Source organism: Capricornis sumatraensis, chromosome 13 (genome assembly GCF_032405125.1).
Source record: "Capricornis sumatraensis isolate serow.1 chromosome 13, serow.2, whole genome shotgun sequence".
Classification (NCBI taxonomy): Eukaryota; Metazoa; Chordata; class Mammalia; order Artiodactyla; family Bovidae; genus Capricornis; species Capricornis sumatraensis.
In genome coordinates, this window is record NC_091081.1 from 47,326,413 (window position 1) to 47,344,827 (window position 18,415).

Sequence of the window (18,415 nt, forward strand, 5' to 3'; positions counted from 1 at the left end):
GGTTCCCCAGATTCACAAATGTTGCTAATCTGAAAAGAGAATTCCAGACACTTTTACAAGCCTGTCTCATCTCAGCTAATTTTAGAATGATTGTGTTGAATGAAATGTGCCTGAAATTGCTCATTAGTCATGGTAGTGGGGATCCTTTTTGTTCTCAGGAAAGTGGGGATAATTAAAAGTTTTCAGAGAAATATCTTAGTGTGCCCGATTCCATAAATGTGCAGTTTGTTATTATGTCAATTTGTAATTGAAAGTTGGAGCTTGGAATAAAATGAAATGTGAAATAACTTTAAGATTATGCAAAGAATTCTAAAACATAGCTTTAAATACTGGAGTTATACTTTTGAGGATAGCTATAAATTTGAGTTTTTATATTCATTGAACGTACTATTGCATTAAATATTATTCTTCTGTTGTAAGGTCCTTTTAGTGTATGTACAAAATAGTAGGTTCACCTTGATTAAGATGCTAGGATATGTTGCTGGTTGGTTTAAAATAAGATAATGAAGGTTATGGAGATATAAAATTTTAAAAATGAATTTTGTTGGCTGATCAGGCCACAACTATTAGAGTACGTGGTCTGAGCGCTGCCCACTATTACATAATACAGTCTTCAGAGTCAAAAGAATTTTGACTATTGTGTCAGCTGTTACTCATAGTATTTTGGTGTTTCCTTTTAGACAGCTGATCTCTCATCTTAGAAAATAACTGTGTAAACAGCCCTATTCCCAAATAGAAGTGCTGAGTGAAGCTATTGTTCAGTTCACCCCATGTTGCTGAAGACTTAGATTTGTCTACTTCTTTCATAAACTGATTTTTAAGTCAGTTATGCTTAGCATGGAAGTTCCTGAAGCAGAGTTAACACACTAGCCCATTTCAACAACCTGTATATCTGAGAACGGAATGAGAGTCATTCATCTCCACTAGGAATTAAGAGTTGTTGTTCACAAATAATAAATTGCTAGATTCTGACAAAGACTAATGGGATTAGGTAAGTGTGACTCAGTGCAATAAATTCAAGCCTAAGCATCCTTTTAAGCTCTGAAACGAACAAGGTACTGCTGTTGGTTAAAGCCAGTCATGGCTCACAACTTGCTAGCTGTCTTGCTGTAGAAACTGTAACGTAAGGCCCTTGAAATAGATGCCGTCATCAGCCTCAGCCCCCAAGCATTCATCTGTTTAAACACATGACAGAAGATGGTGGAAGAGAATTCAGCAGCTCTTCGTGTGGTAGGAATGGTTATTGTATTAGGACACACTTTATTGTAAGCCAGCAACTTTTGAGTTAAAATACTATAGCTGTTTCTTTCTTTACTTACATCTTTCTTTCTCTTTTTTTTTTAACAATGAACACACTTGTTTTTTTCTCACATTCTGTGTAGATCCAAGGAGCAACAAATTCCAACTTCCTACTGTAGCAGTTAAACCCTTCTTGTCTCTGAATAGATTTCAGTATTTTAATTTTCTTTTTTTTTTTTTTTAAAGGCAATGGGCAGCCAAGACGTAGATCCATCCAAGACTTGACTGTTACTGGAACAGATCCTGGTCAGGTAAGACTTAATATTCGAATTCTCTGTCTTTGAAGATGAGTGATGGGCACAAATCAAAAATTAACTGGAGTATGTATCCTCTGCAAAATAAGCTTTATAAGTTGACCTAAAATGATAATGGAGAAATTCATTATCATCAACTTAAATATGTAAGGGGAAAAAAGTATAGATGCCATTATTACCTTGAATCTAAGAAGAGATTGGTTAATTCAGTAGTGCTATGTGTGTGTTATGTGGTTTTCATATATGCTTTAATACAGAAGTATTCGGTTTTGTACTTAGGACAATTTGTCATTAACACGGTCCTCCAAAATATATCATTAGTGTTAACCTCCTTTTTACTAAAGAGATTAAGTATTCCCCCAGTAAAGATGTCACTTCTCTGGGGTCACAGGCACTGCCATACATGGTGGACTCTAACTAACCTTTTAATTTGTCATATCTGCTGCTGCTGCTGCTTAGTCGCTTCAGTCATGTCCGACTCTAGATATACATTTTTAAACATCCTTAAGACAGTATTTACTAAGCAGATGGATAAACTCTAGCAGGGCTTCTATCCCAGTTGTTATGGGTTTTATTCTTCATCTTTATATTTCTGGATGTTCTTCTAAACTCCCCTTACCTCTTTGAAGATGTCCCAGACAGAGCTGCAGTTTAAGCCATTATTGAACAGGTGCAGAGTTTAACCAACCAAGTATATAAAAGTGGCAATCATTGCCTTTTTATTATTTACATCAATACTTAACATATATAATTTATATCATATTCTTAAAATGAAGTGAGAACTAATTATGAGGTTTTGTTATTGATTTGCTTTCAGTTGTGCCGAAATAAATTTTAATACTGTAGCATGCATCTGAAGTGATAAAAATACCACATAAAAAATAACAGGATTATGTGTTATAACCAATGTGATTTAATTTCTGGTAAAATGTGTTAGTACTTTTCATCTTAAAAGATGTTTTATTATTCTTTTTTATAGCATGCTTGAAATTTTAGAGATTCTTTGTAGTTGTTAATAAAAATTTGAAAGCCTTTTCTAGCCATCAACTAGCTTAACTAACAGAAACTACTTGAGATATTTAAATAATAAGTATCTTTGATCTTCACTTATATCTGGAAATATTTCTCATAATGCCCACACACACCTTCAGATTCATATATGCACAGCTGTGTGCATATGCACACATAAGCATGTATATAAGCATATACACACATAGATGCATAAATATATGTGTGTAATACTAATTTATTATGATATTAAGTTATCCTAAATCTTAATTTTATTAATTTAATAGCATCTTTTTCAGTATATCTGCTTTTGTGAGATCTCAGAACTTTTAAATGAAATTTCCCACTCTCCCCCTCAAATACTTCAAGCATTAATCAGGGCATTTAGTAATAGATAGCTTGACATCTGATACTCGCTTTGATTCCTTAAAGGTTTGATGAACTCAGCCTTTTTAATGCTGTTTACTATTGCCATTGCCATTCCAGTTATGAAAAACTCTAGCAAAGTATTCTCCCTTTGATTAAGAATGAGAGGCTTGCTCTAAGACAGCTCAGGAGCATCTGCCAGTGCTTTTTCTCTATGTTCTAGGATAAAGGCATCGCTGTATTTCAGGACTGACCTGACCATACCAAGCCTTACTTATTTGCTCACAAATCCTGTATGACCTGAGACTTTGATCATTACCATTTGCGTGTATATTTATGTGTACATGAGATAGTAGAACTCTGGAACTGAGGCAGACTTGCATGCATTGTCACTGAATACTTCAGAGGTTTAGAATAAGGGGTATTTGATACAGTGGTAAAATTCGTTGTGAAACAGGTTCTGTACAACCATTGCCTAGCCAGTGTTAAAATTGATCCACTCATTCAGAATTACTTACGTAGGACAACCTTAAAATGCCTAATATCCAGTTAGGGATGAGAGTGACAAATAGTAGTCTTAATATACTATGAAAACGTTTTCCCTTGAAAATGTTATTTATGATAAATGACCATTAAATCTTTCTGGTTACTCATGAAAACAACATTATTTGGAGAGGAAAAGTATGCAAATCTGGATTTTCAAAATTGAAGGTATAGTTTTTTTTTTAAGTCTGGCTAGGCAGTGCTTAAACAGATGCATAGGGGTTTTTTTGGTTTGTTTTGGCCATGGAAATTGATAAAGAACATAAAAGTATTTGCCCAGTCAGTATAGTCATCAGAGGACAAGAGAGTTTCCTGATGAAGTTCAATATTATATCTCATAGAGGAAACTGATCAGATAGGTGTTTCTACTTTGACTCTTGATTCAAGATTGATCTTAATAAAATCATTTAAACTTTTCATCTGTCAACTAAAATCGGCAGTTTTTATACTGCCATTTCTGTGGAGAGGAGGAATGGTGAACATAGCAAGCTTCTTAATTAAAAGTGCTTGTGTAATGTTCATGTAAAAGATTGAATCACACAGCATACATCTCAGTTTTAAATTAACTGAGGTTTTTATTAATACAGGAAGCTCATTAAGCATATGTGATGGATCTGGCCTCCATTTGAGAAAAAAGCCACACCTGGTCGAGGAACTGATCTCATACTAAAGCCTTGGTGTTGTTAGAAGCTCGAAATAAACAGTATCTCAGAACACCAGTAGACAAAGTGACTCTGAGACCGTGAAAAATGAGACAAAACAGGGCCATTTTACAGTGTTGTCTAAGCACAGATGGAAAACAAGATCACTGTGCCACCCACAGAAAACCAAACACTGCCCTCTCTCAGCGGATATGAGTGCCTGCTGCTGCTCTACTAGTTACCAGCTTTACCCTCACTCTGCTCTGCCCTCCCGGTAGAACTGCCACTACTTTCTGACAGTAGCCAATCTAGAGTGAACCCCTTCTTCCTTGTGGCCTCCTTCAAATCACTCACCGAAAGCCTAGACCCTCTAGTAAGTGAAAGTAAAGTCACTCAGTCATGTCCGACTCTTTGCAACCCCATGGACACCAGGCTCCTCTGTCCATGGGATTTTCTAGGCAAGAGTACTGGAGTGGGTTGCCATTTCCTTCTCCAGAGAATCTTCCTGACCCAGGGATCAAACCCAGGTCTCCCGCATTGTAGACAGACGCTTTACCGTCTGCTGCTGCTAAGTCACTTCAGTCGTGTCTGACTCTATGCGACCCCATAGATGGCAGCCCACCAGACTCCCCCGTCCCTGGGATTCTCCAGGCAAGAACACGGGAGTGGGGTGCCATTTCCTTCTCCAATGCATGAAAGTGAAAAGTGAAAGGGAAGTTGCTCAGTCGTGTCTGACTCTTAGCAACCCCGTGGACCGCAGCCTACCAGGCTCCTCTGTCCATGGGATTTTCCAGGCAAGAGTACTGGAGTGGGATGCCATCACAGAAACACCCCCAAAGTGCCTTGGGGAGAGTGCTTTGCTTTACTGCAACAGATACTAACGGAGAAGGCAATGGCAACCCACTCCAGTAGTCTTGCCTGGAAAATCCCATGGGTGGAGGAGCCTGGTAGGCTGCAGTCTATGGGGTCACAAAGAGTCAGACACGACTGACCAACTTCATTTTCACTTTTCACTTTCATGCTTTGGAGAAGGAAATGGCAACCCACTCCAGTGTTCTTGCCTGGAAAATCCCAGGGACAGGGGAGCCTGGTGGGCTGCCATCTGCGGGGTCACACAGAGTCGGACACGACAGAAGCGACTCAGCAGCAGCAACAGATACTAAACCCAACTCATTCCACTACAGGTAGGTGCATTCGTGGTAGGCTTTGACGAGGGTACATTGACAGACCAAGAAGGCCCAGACTCCCAGGAGCTTGTTTGGGCAGATCAGACTTACACCCAGATCAACTGGAGAACTTCAGTAATAACAACTGCCTTTTATTTACTGTGCACCCATTTTGTGCCTTTACTGCCAGGCCTTTAATATATGTTATTGACATTTTAACCTGAAAGTTTGGTACTTTTTATTTTCCCCATTTTGCAGATAGATAAACTGAGCCTTAGAGAAACTTACCTAAGTCTTACTTCCCTTGGCACTGGCTAGTATTTGCTATAATCAAGTTTTAAATCCAGATCTGCTTCCAGAAGCACACAAACTCTACACTCTATCGTTCTGTCTTGCATATAAAACTGAATGCAGTGCATGGTAAAGTAATCCTAGACCCCTTCACTTTCAAGTTTCTTGGCTTCATTTGGTCTGCATCATCACTAATTATTTCAATACTGTTTATCAGTTTTTACCGTATTTTTAAGCAAGGCTAATCCTCCGTGATAAAAAATTTCTAGATCTGTTTTCAAGATTTCTCTTGGAGGGTGCTGCAGTCAGTGACAAATTACAGCTGCAGTATGATACGATTGTGATTATTCAGAGAACCAGACATACTAATTTTTATGTGAACTCAAGAATCTACCTTCACTGACCTGATACGTGGCTTTGAGCAAGTCCTTCAGTTCCCTGAGCTTCAACATTATCTACCAGTGGGGTCAATAATGTCCACCCCCCAGGGTTCTTACAACATGTGAAAGTACCAGACACACCAGTAGATGCTTGGTACATGCTTGTATGCCTGCCCCCATCTTGTGCCTTCCAGCTCTCTTACCACATATTCTCACTATAGTACTATAGAAAAATAAAGCAGAACTACTACTTGAAAAGATGTAAAATCCGTTGGCATTCGTTTCTTTCTGTATCATAAGGGAAGCTTCTGTACAGAGACTATAGAAAGTGTCTGCTTTAAAGGCCTTCTGTCACATACCTAGAGATGTACTATCATACATTGTCATTATTTAGTTACAGAATACAATTTTTCATACTATTTCTTTTGTCTATAATAATGTTCTGTTCAAGCTCTAAATCAGAAGCCTACATAATTATATTTCCTAAAAATTCCTAATTCATAGTGTACCTTCCTATTGGAGAATTTAAAGACCATATAAGAAAAATAAAATTCTAAAATTTGTCTTGTAATAAACTGTGGTGAAGCCAGAATTAGATTGAGCCCATAATTTTGGATTAAAAAGAATATTTTAGATTTAATTAATTAGTGATTATCGTGATGGAGTAAGTACTCTTGTAAATCCACATTACCTACTGATATCCATTTCTTTTGAATATTTAATGCTCTTCAGATGTTACTTCACAAAAATATCATATAAATCAACATTTAATCTCTGTGTTTCCTGCTCCTATAATTTTAGCAACTAAGATGATTCCTGAGGGTTTTAAATAGCTTTCAGATGTCAGTCTAATAGTAACCCTGGCCGTAGATTCTTGATTTGTGAAAATATTTTCCCAGTCTTTCAGGTGAAACATAAAAAGCAAAGCTTTATTTTTGTTTGTAAATAACTCCCAATTCCTTTTTATAAAGTTTTGGTCCAAGTCCAGTTTGGGTTCGTCTCTACTGATGGTCACTCGCCCTGCAGTTTAAATTTGGCTTAGTATTCTTTTGCTTCCTTAAATTGCTGTGTGGCATTTCTGAACCCTCATAACCACTTTCATAGCCAGTCCTTGTGGTAAGTCAAGTTTCTCTATATTTCTTATTGAACTTTTCCGTTCCTTTGAGAAGAAAGGAATTATAAATGTCTTGAAGGAAGGAGCAACCTAAATGAGTTTTAGTAGTTTCAGAGCATTTATGGCCATCAGTGATTTTTTTTTTTAAACAGCTACTATAAAAATAAGACTTCCTTCATACTCAATTGCCAGCAGTTTGATACTTTTTTTAAATTATCAAAGTATTACCTGTCCTGATTTATGCCTTGGATTTTTTCAGGTATTCAAAAAATAAAGGTATGGTTTGCTTTTGAATATTTCTTTAGTTTGTTTTTTTTTAATACAAATGTTAGCATATTGTGTTACTTGTTGAGATGCTCATTCCTTGAAATATAAAGACTGGTTTAGTTAATTTATGGATTTAAATTTAAGTTGTAGCTTTTCGTATAGCCTTGAGGAAAGACCAGTTTTGAGATGACCTAAAAATATTAGCCTTATTTCTTAGTTTTATAACTCCTGGGAAATCTGAAGTAGAACTAGTGAGTGTGCGCATGAGATGAGATGAGAGAAATAAAGTAGCAAAGAATTCTCTTGGAAAAGATTTAAGTTTAAGGAATATAATAATTCGTACTAGGTTCAAGTGGGATTATTTGTTTTAATACCACATACTCAGTGACCCTTTTTTTTTAGTGTACAGAATTCATTCTTATACTTTGTATTTTATCTTGTTTAATTTCTCACAACTGATACTGGTTCTCACATGTCACAAATATTTATATTTAAAATATTGACTTAAAATTAGGCTGACTGAAACCCTCTTCTTCTAGCACTCTGAAGAAAAATTGCTCTGTATTTGCAGTAGAAATTATAACTGTGGTCATATCACTGTACTCTTATTAAATCAAGACTTGGCTTTCAGACAAAGAAGGTTAAAGGACTGAGGAATAATGTCATATCTATTTGTTTACAGAGGTTAACAGCATTCTAAAAATAACAGTTGATTATTTCATCACCATTCTCTATGGTGTATATTTTCATTCTTATTATATATCAGTGGTTCAGTTCAGTTCAGTCACTCAGGCATGTCCGACTCTGCGACCCCATGAATTGCAGCACGCCAGGCCTCCCTGTCCATCACCATCTCCTGGAGTTCACTCAGATTCACATCCATCGAGTCAGTGATGCCATCCAGCCATCTCATCCTCTGTCGTCCCCTTCTCCTCCTGCCCCCAATCCCTCCCAGCATCAGAGTCTTTTCCAATGCATGAGGTGGCCAAAGGACTGGAGTTTCAGCTTTAGCATCATTCCTTCCAAAGAAATCCCAGGGTTGATCTCCTTCAGAATGGACTGGTTGGATCTCTTTGCAGTCCAAGGGACTCTCAAGAGTCTTCTCCAACACCACAGTTCAAAAGCATCAATTCTTCAGCGCTCAGCCTTCTTCACAGTCCAACTCTCACATCCATACATGACCACAGGAAAAACCATAGCCTTGACTAGACGGACCTTAGTCGGCAAAGTAATGTCTCTGCTTTTGAATATGCTATCTAGGTTGGTCAGAACTTTTCTTCCTATCAGTGGTAAATAAACCTAAACACCAGTCTTACATCTGAATACCAAAAGCTTGTGTTATTATTTAATGAGTCTTTATTATATGGTTCTTTACCATGTATGTGGTTTTTATTCATTATATGATGTATTCAGCAATCTCCTTAATCCTGGAGTGACCAGTAGAAAAATACACATGATCTATGCCCTTAGGAGATTTGCATGTTTTTGAGGAATCACAGACTTTAAGAGTAATATAAAGCATTTCAGGCCCAAGTTGGAGTTCATGTCTGAACAGCCTGTAAATACACCCAAAGAGAAAAATACCTTTGTGACCAGGCTTGGTCAGTGTCTATGTTTTGTAAAAGAACTGTAATTTTGAACTAGGAAAGGAATTGTTAGGTGCTACAAGTCTACTCATATATTCCCATCTTATAGTTACAACAACCTAATTATCTGCTGCTTAGTGAGCATTTTTATCATTTTGCAAAAGTGTTCCATGGGTGCTTGAAAAGAATGCATAATCCCTTTTGTTAAGCATGTGTGTGTGTGTGTGTTAAATCACTTTAGTTGTGTCCAACTCTTTGCGACCCTATGGACTATAGCCTGCCAGGCTCCTCTGTCCATGGGATTCTCCAGGCAAGAATACTGGAGTGGGCTGCCATATCCTCCTCCAAGGGATCTTCCTGACCCAGAGATTGAACCTGCATCTCTTATGTCTCCTGCATTGATAGGCGGATTCCTTACCACTGTGCCACCTGGGAATCCCTTTTTAAGCATAGGGTTCACAAGTATGTTTACACCAGACTTGCTTTTTATGAAGGTCAGGTTTTTACTGTGAGCATAGTTTGGTTTTTGGACCCTTTTATATATCACAAGAGTATCAAAATATCTCATCAGGATGGTAAATCCTTTTGATAAGAGTCTGTGGGTGGTAACCTCAGGTTTTGTTCATCTGAGAATGTTATTTTGACCTCATTCTTGCCATTTTTGATGACTGAACAAATCTAGGGTGACAATTGTTTTCTTTCAGCAGTTTGAACATATTCTGCTTCTGTCTTCCTTGTTGCTGCTGAGGATCTAACTGGTATTCCTTCATGGATGATCTTTTCACTCTGGCTGCATTTTACTGTCTTCTATTTTCTTTGTTTTCTAGAATTTGACTGTAATATGGCCTGTGTTTAACTCTGTAATGTAGGTTTTCTCCTTATGTTTTTCTGCTTGGGCTTTATTGTGGTTGGAATTTGTTATATCTTCCATCAAGTTTGGAAATCTTTTATTGATTGATGGCAGCTACATTTTCTACCCTGTACCCAGAGCTGCCACTTAAGGTCGACAGATTTACTTGTTAACCGCTTTTGCAGGGTAGGCTTTGTTGCTTTGTTTTTCTAGTTCACTGAGAATGAGGCCTGCTTGGGTTTAGCTTTAAGTGGGAGGTTCTCCGGTCCTACTCCCATTGTGCAACGACCCCAAACTTTGCACCTGTTCCTCTGAGGATAGCAGGCAGTCAGAACAGAAGCTCCAGCCCATTGGGGTTCAGCTGAAATGCTCAGGGCTAGCAGCTTAAGCACTTGCTAGACTTTATTTCTGGTCTCAGAGCCTTTCCCTTACTTTCTTGCAAGCTTATTGGTTTCTAAGAGATATTATGTGTGAATGCATATAAAATGTTAGCATACATATATTAATATAATATTCCCAGAGGATCTATTTGGTTTGCAAGTGTTTTAGAACCTCTTCTGATAAAAATAGAAGTCTTTCCTTTGCCTGAGAATGGAAATTTTCTCTTGTTGTTTTTGTTTTTATATCAAAATCACACTTTGTTCCTCCTGTTATTTCTTCCTACAGGTGAGCAGTAGGTCATCCAGTCCTAGCGTCAGAATGATCACTACCTCAGGACCAACCTCAGAAAAGCCAGCTCGCAGTCATCCATGGACCCCTGATGATTCCACAGGTGACCAGTTTATTTCCTCATTATGAAGTTGAATCTATCATGTTTATGTTCATTTAATCATGTGATTAGTCTAGTGTTTATAAAGACTGGCATTATACTGTAGTTTAGATTTTCCTATTAATAAAATCTTAAAATATTAATGAAATATTTCCTATTAATAAAATCCTAAAATAAAATATTTAGCAATAAATTTTAAAATATCTTTTTGACTACTAAGACAGAAACTACTTTTCCTCATGTGGTTCTCCCCCTACATCCCCCATACTAAACCTGTATTTTGAAGATGGTTTGTTTGGGGATTTTTTAAGTAGGAAGATACTCTCTTCTTGATGTTTCAATCTGATTTTTTATTACAATCTATCTTTCTGGTAGTAATGATAGTAGTAAACTCTCATCTTTTGAATAACTAAAAACAAGATGGTCAAAGTAATCATCTTCATCTCAGTGTTTTGTTTTAAAAATACAAGATATTGTGTACCTCGGTAAGAAAAAAAATGGTTTTTTCTGACCTTTGACCTTTTGAATCATTTTTAACTGAGAGGGAGACCTCATTTCAGTCACATAAATAGTCTGTTAAATAGATTTTTAAAGGCCTGTAAGAGTTATTAAAACTCCCCAACATGAATAACTTAACTAATCAAAATCAGAATATAAGAATTATAATCTGTCTGAAGGTAGTAATGAAATAATTTCATTATGGGTAACCAGGAAATTATGTGCCATAAGAAAATTAACTTTTCTTTAGCATTAAGAGGATACCTTGATAAATATGCATAATATTCTTCTATGAAAATTATTTATATGTTATTGTGTCAGAGAGGGCAGATGATCTCTTAGACCTCGAAAAACTAAACCATTTGGGATTTTATATCAGATCAACAATGGAATTAATAATGGTGATTAAATTGAAAATAAAAAGTCAGCTTTCTGTCTTTACAAACTGAAATTCTGCTTATAAGTATTTTTAGATATTTGACATGGTATCATCAAGTTCATAATGTAATTTAAAAAAATTAACTGGGTGGCTTTTCTCTGTGTCATGTAAGATAGAACTATATTTAGCCTTGGGTGTACTCCCTAGTTTTAGAAAGTTTAAATTTAGTGGTGGCAAAAACTCCTAAATTTCACTACCATCACAGCCCAGCCTCCGATTGCCCAGAACATTCGCCACTACTCAGCACATGTTTATCATGACATGCTTCTCCTCAGAAAGGGACAGGGAAATGATCTTGACAGATTTGACTGTTAACATTCAGGTAGTAGTAGCTCTTTTTGATTGACACATCCTTCAATGAGGGTGTACTTGCCCTGGCATCACAGCATTTGCTGGGTCTCCTCATTTCAGCCTGGACTAACCTAGACATCCCAAAGTGGGGCAGGTAGCGAATTCATGAGGGTAAAATCAAGGTTCTCCTACATCTCTCTCATTTAACTGCCGTGATTCCATTTCATGTGTTCTTCTACTTCCAACTTCCATCTCTTTTTGTTCCTTTTCTGGAACCTAAAATACCACAAAATACCAATAGCTAGACATCATACATAAGTCCAGGTTGCAGTATCAACTAAATTTCATCTCTGCTGTGAAATATTGTTTTTAAATAATTTTGAATATAATTTTAGGTATTGAGAATCTGGTTTAAGTTTGTAAATAATAAAGTTCAGCTTTGCACTGTTTCTAAGAAAAATATTGATAATGATGCTAACAGAATAAATTGTAGGGAAGAGACAGGTAAAACCTTTTTCTTTCAAGGCCCACTGACCAAGAAAAAAATGTAGAAGTGCATATGTTAAGTTAAAACAACCTAGTTAATTGGGTTTTTTAATTTAAAAGGGCAGCAGTTTTTTGTGTTTTTCAGAGGAAAAGAACAAAATAATTAATAATTGTAATGCATAGTGCTCCTGTAATACGGGTTTCTACTTGTGGTATATTGGGCATACCCAAGAGCAGCTAGTAAGAGAGATACTTGGATCCAGTAGAGGGTGCCACAGTGGTGAGGGGACACTCGCTCAAGAGATGGTCCTGGACCTAGTACTTTGCAAAGATTGAAACATAAATCATGCCCCATTTGTTTATATTCTGATTAGAGTCATGGTACTGACACATTAAAAGTAAACTCATCATGGTATGTAACAGACTGCTACATTTACAGTATAAGCTGAGTGTTTTACTAGTTATCGATAAGACCTGGCATAGTCCATGACTTTTTTTAAAAAAATAATGAGATTTATTATTTAGTCATAAAGCAGAAAGGAGAAGATAGCATTCCAGTTGAAGGGATCATATATTTAGAGAATATGAGATAGTGATAAGTTTCGTGTTTAAGAGACTGGACGAGAGGTTTTACCTAACTTAACCAACTCGATATGAATTCTGATATTTAGGAAAAGAGGTTAGATTTGATCAGCAGTTAAAACATTATAAGACAAACTTTCATGGAATAACCTTGCTGTAAAACCAGAAAGTAAAAGTTGCTCAGTCATGTCCAACTCTTTGTGACCCCATGGACTGTACAGTCCATGGAATTCTCTAGGCCAGAGTACTGGAGTGGGTAGCCTTTCCCTTCTCCAGCGGGTCTTGCCAACCCAAAGATCGAACCCAGGTCTCCTGCATTGCAGGCAGATTCTTTACCAACTGAGCTATCAGGAAAGCCTTGTAACCAGAAACTGAAAGCTAAATTTCAATTTTAAGTGAGAAGGTGAAATCTCACTTCTTGGATTCAGAGAACAGATGAAATTTAGTAAAGGACCTTAATTCCCACCATCAGAGGGCTTTAAAATTGTTTGAAAATAGCACAATCCTTGGACTTTTTTTTTTAACCCCAACAGTACTGTGAAACATTGATATGTTTAATTCTGAAATACATATTGGGGAAAGGGGACTGATTAAATATGATATATGAAGTATCAAAGATTTAAGAAAGAGTGATAAGAGTGGAAATATTAAAGAAATTTGAAGACACAATTTTTCCGGTAAGTTCAGAGGAAATCACTTAATAAGTTTAATTTTGTGAAAAGCAGTATTCAGTGGAGGCATTATTTGAAACTATTGTAGGGGGTGGGGAGAGGTTTCATCAGAGAAATAAATGTATTTCTTATTTAGCTGCTTCAAAAAAAAGCCTTTGCATTAGTATATGATTTTAGGGTAAAAGCTCTAAGGCAATACTCTGTTACTCCTTGTTTATTGAACTCCAGCACACAACTTAGCAACTAAACAACAGCAGCAGTTTAACATGACTTTTTAAATCTGAAATGTAAACTTGAATATGTTAAATTGCCCTGTTTTCCCAATTCTTCGCCTAGTATCAAAGACAATAATTAAAAAAGAAGAACCAGCGCCATGTGTTGAGTCCTTCCCAGAGACTAGCTAGCACTGCATGGTATTTCTTAAATACGTTATCTCATCTGCTCTGAATTAGCTTAGCTTTTGGAGTTATTTGAAAACACATTCTCAGTGGCTTTAAAAAAAACAAACAAACTGGAATATCAGTCAGCAGTAACTTAGGAGGTTATTGAACCATCTAACTGTCTTAGTTTTTTATTGTATTTGAGGAAGTGCCTGGATGTCTTCCTGACCTTGCCTTCATCTCTACCACTCTTTCCTGGAGTCTCTAGCAGAAAAAGAGTGAATAGCTCACTTGCTTAACTCACTTATTCTCTGTTAATACTGGGGAAGCAGCTACTTCTGAAATAGGAAAGTCTATATTACCTCCCAGTTATCCTTCCTGCTCCTGGAAACGTACATACATGTTCATATTGGGAAGAGAGTGAGCCATGCTTCTCCAGCAAGTTGTTGTGGCAGTTTTACCTCTTTTTGAAATACAAACAAAACTTGTGTGTTCAGATATTTTGATAAATTGGCTGGTTGGTTGTTTGAGTTAACCCATTTAATTGCTTTTTGACATGACATTAAATCACACTTTCCATGCTGTCCATGTGTGTAATACACTCCCATCAGTAACACCTCTCGTTCTCTGCAGTGATTCTCATTGGCAGGACTGGGATGGACAGTTAGAATCTTTGCTAATTGAGGATGACCCACTGGAAAAGAATGTGCCTCTTGCTTTCCCCCTTTCCCTGTGAAGGAACACTGATAATTGCTGGAGTTGACACAGCCTTATAGTAAACTTAACGTGATCAAGGAGAGAAGGAATGTGAGGCTTGGTTAGGTAGAGTCCATAAGACTGAATTTAAAATATAAAGGTCCCATATGACTGTTTTTGATTTTAATTAAACAAGGGCTTACATGCTTTAATATATGATGTTCAGTTCATAGCCACCTTAAATTGTAAGCATGAGAGTATGGTTGTACTCTAATTATCTGTAATTGGATGTCCTCTGTTTACCTTTAGAAATAAAACATTACCAGTAGCAATAACTTTCCTCTAGGAAAAACAATCATCTGCTTTCTTGCTTTTTGTTTTTAATTATTTATGACAGAAAATAAATAAAACACATGCTGTAATTCCAGATACCAATGGATCAGATAATTCCATCCCAATGGCTTATCTTACACTGGATCACCAACTACAGGTAAAGGAGTCCTTTCTCAGCGGTTTCCTTTTTCCTTTTTAGAGAAGTTTGTCTTTAAAGCTGGTGGTTGTGTTCTTATTTGTCATAGTGTGTGCATTTATTTATGCTTTCAGTTGGCCTCCTTAAACTTTTAAAAATCAAATTGAAATAATTGATTCTCAGTTAAGTCAGTGAGATTGCCAGAATCATATGTTTCTAATCCAACAATCACCTTAAAATACTCATATCTTTGTTCAGCTGCCAGGAATAGGTCTTGGCTCTTCATTGTTAGTGTACTAAAATTTAAAACTCATAAAAGCTCATTTCTTCTTAATAGATTTTGTGATACATTGGCATGTTCATGGTGACTAAAATATAAGTAATACACTTCTCTGCCTGAGTGTGAGAGCTGTAAACATCTTTCAGTATAATAAAGTTTGGCAACTGAAATGTAAAACCAGAGGTCAAGAGTACTGTAGTCATGGTTCAAAAGTTTGAAAACAGCAAGTATAAATTTAAGATCTGAGTTAACACTGACAAAAGGACACCGAGATTTTCTAGGCCTGGTTTATTTAACGCTTATTTTTAAAAGATCGTTGCTTCAGTGCTATAAAAGGCTTATTACAGTCTCCGTCTTAACACTCAAATAGATATTGAGATTTGATTTAATTATGTTTTTAACATTTGTGATTTATTTCCAGCCTCTAGCACCATGCCCAAACTCCAAAGAATCTATGGCAGTGTTTGAACAGCATTGTAAGATGGCACAGGAATATATGAAAGTCCAAACAGAAATTGCATTGTTATTACAGAGAAAGTAAGTATCTTTTATGAATAAAAGTAAATAATTGGTATTTTGAGTTTAAAATCTGCTAAGGTGCAATATAATCATAAGGGATTTGATTTAGGTCATACCTGAATAGTCTAGCGGTTTTCCCTACTTTCTTCAATTTAAACCTGAATTTGGCAATAAGGAGTTCATGATCTGAGCCACAGTCAGCTCCTGGTCTTGTTTTTGTTGACTGTATAGAGCTTCTCCATCTTTGTTTGCAAAGGATATAATCAATCTGATTTTGGTGTTGACCAGCTGGTGATGTCCATGTGTAGAGTCTTCTCTTGTGTTGTTGGAAGAGGGTGTTTGCTATGACCAGTGCATTTTCTTGGCAAAACTCTATTAGTCTTTGCCCTGCTTCATTCAGCATTCCAAGGCCAAATTTGCCTGTTACTCCAGGTGTTTCTTGACTTCCTACTTTTGCATGCCAGTCCCCTATAATGAAAAGGACATCTTTTTTGGATGTTAGTTCTAAAAGGTCTTGTAGGTCTTCATAAAACCATTCAACTTCAGCTTCTTCAGCATTACCGGTTGGGGCATAGACTTGGATAACTGTGATATTGAATGGTTTGCCTTGGAGACAAACAGAGATCATTCTGTCGTTTTTGAGATTGCATCCAGGTACTGCATTTCAGACTGTTTTGTTGACCATGATGGCTACTCCATTTCTTCTGAGGGATTCCTGCCTGCAGTAGTAGATATAATGGTCATCTGAGTTAAATTCACCCATTCCAGTCCATTTTAGTTCGCTGATTCCTAGAATGTCGACGTTCACTCTTGCCATCTCTTGTTGGACCACTTCCAATTTGCCTTGACTCATGGACCTGACTATTACCAAATTCAGACTTAAATTGAAGAAAGTAGGGAAAACTACTAGACCATTCAGGTATGACCTAAATCAAATCCCTTATGATTATGCAGTAGAAGTGAGAAATAGATTTAAGGGCCTAGATAGATAGATAGAGTGCCTGATGAACTATGGAATGAGGTTCGTGACATTGTACAGAAGACAGGTATCAAGACCATCCCCATGGAAAAGAAATGCAAAAAAGCAAAATGGCTCTCTGGGGAGGGCTTACAAATAGCTATGAAAAGAAGAGAGGTGAAAAGCAAAGGAGAAAAGGAAACATATAAGCATCTGAATGCAGAGTTCCAGAGAATAGCAAGAAGAGATGAGAAAGCCTTCTTCAGCGATCAATGTAAAGAAATAGAGGAACAAAATGGGAAAGACTAGAGATCTCTTCAAGAAAATTAGAGATACCAAGGGAACATTTCATGCAAAGATGGGCTCGATAAAAGACAGAAATGGTCTGGACCTAACAGAAGCAGAAGATATTAAGAAGAGGTGGAAAGAATACACAGAAAAACTGTACAAAAAAGATCTTCATGACCCAGATAATCATGATGGTATGGTCACTAATCTAGAGCCAGACATCCTGAAATGTGAAGTCAAGTGGGCCTTAGAAAGCATCACTACGAACAAAGCTAATGGAGGTGATGGAATTCCAGTTGAGCTGTTTCAAATCCTGAAAGATGATGCTGTGAAAGTGCTGCACTCAATATGCCAGCAAATTTGGAAAACTCAGCAGTGGCCACAGGACTGGAAAAGGTCAGTTTTCATTCCAGTTCCAAAGAAAGGCAATGCCAAAGAATACTCAAACTACCACACAATTGCACTCATCTCACATGCTAGTCAAGTAATGCTCAAAATTCTCCAAGCCAGGCTTCAGCAATACGTGAACCATGAACTTCCTGATGTTCAAGCTGGTTTTAGCAAAGGCAGAGGAACCAGAGATCAAATTGCCAACATCTGCTGGATCATGGAAAAAGCAAGAGAGTTCCAGAAAAACATCTATTTCTTCTCTATTGACTATGCCAAAGCCTTTGACTGTGTGGATCACAATAAACTGTGGAAAATTCTGAAAGAGATGGGAATACCAGACCACCTGACCTGCCTCTTGAGAAATCTGTATGCAGGTCAGGAAGCAACAGTTAGAACTGGACATGGAACAACAGACTGGTTCCAAGTAGGAAAAGGAGTACGTTAAGGCTGTATATTGTCACCCTGCTTATTTAACTTATATGCAGAGTACATCATGAGAAACGCTGAAGCACAACCTGGAATCAAGATTGCTGGGAGAAATATCAATAACCTCAGATAATGCAGATGACACCACCCTTATGGCAGAAAGGGCCTGGATGCTTTTGAACTGTGATGTTGGAGAAGACTCTTGAGAGTCCCTTGGACTGCAAGGAGATCCAACCAGCCCATTCTGAAGATCAGCCCTGGGTGTTCTTTGGAAGGAATGATGCTAAAGCTGTAACTCTAGTACTTTGGCCACCTCATGCGAAGAGTTGACTCATTGGGAAAGACTCTGCTGCTGGGAGGGATTGGGGGCAGGAGGAGAAGGGGACGACAGAGGATGAGATGGCTGGATGGCATCACTGACTCGATGGACGTGAGTCTGAGTGAACTCCGGGTTTGGTGGTGGACAGGGAGGCCTGGCGTGCTGCGATTCATGGGGTCGCAAAGAGTT

General features: G+C 37.3%; 1 protein-coding gene across 2 annotated transcripts in view; it reads left to right on the plus strand.

The window, feature by feature from the left end:
- The window catches only part of MAP3K7 (mitogen-activated protein kinase kinase kinase 7), a 73,548-nt gene that overhangs the window by 45,002 nt on the left and 10,131 nt on the right, over positions 1-18,415 (plus strand). For both annotated transcript variants that reach the window (XM_068984813.1, XM_068984814.1), the window contains 4 exons: positions 1,486-1,550; positions 10,432-10,537; positions 15,006-15,067; positions 15,748-15,863. In XM_068984813.1, coding sequence (XP_068840914.1) covers positions 1,486-1,550; positions 10,432-10,537; positions 15,006-15,067; positions 15,748-15,863 — 349 coding nt within the window. The remainder of the gene's footprint in view (positions 1-1,485; positions 1,551-10,431; positions 10,538-15,005; positions 15,068-15,747; positions 15,864-18,415) is intronic.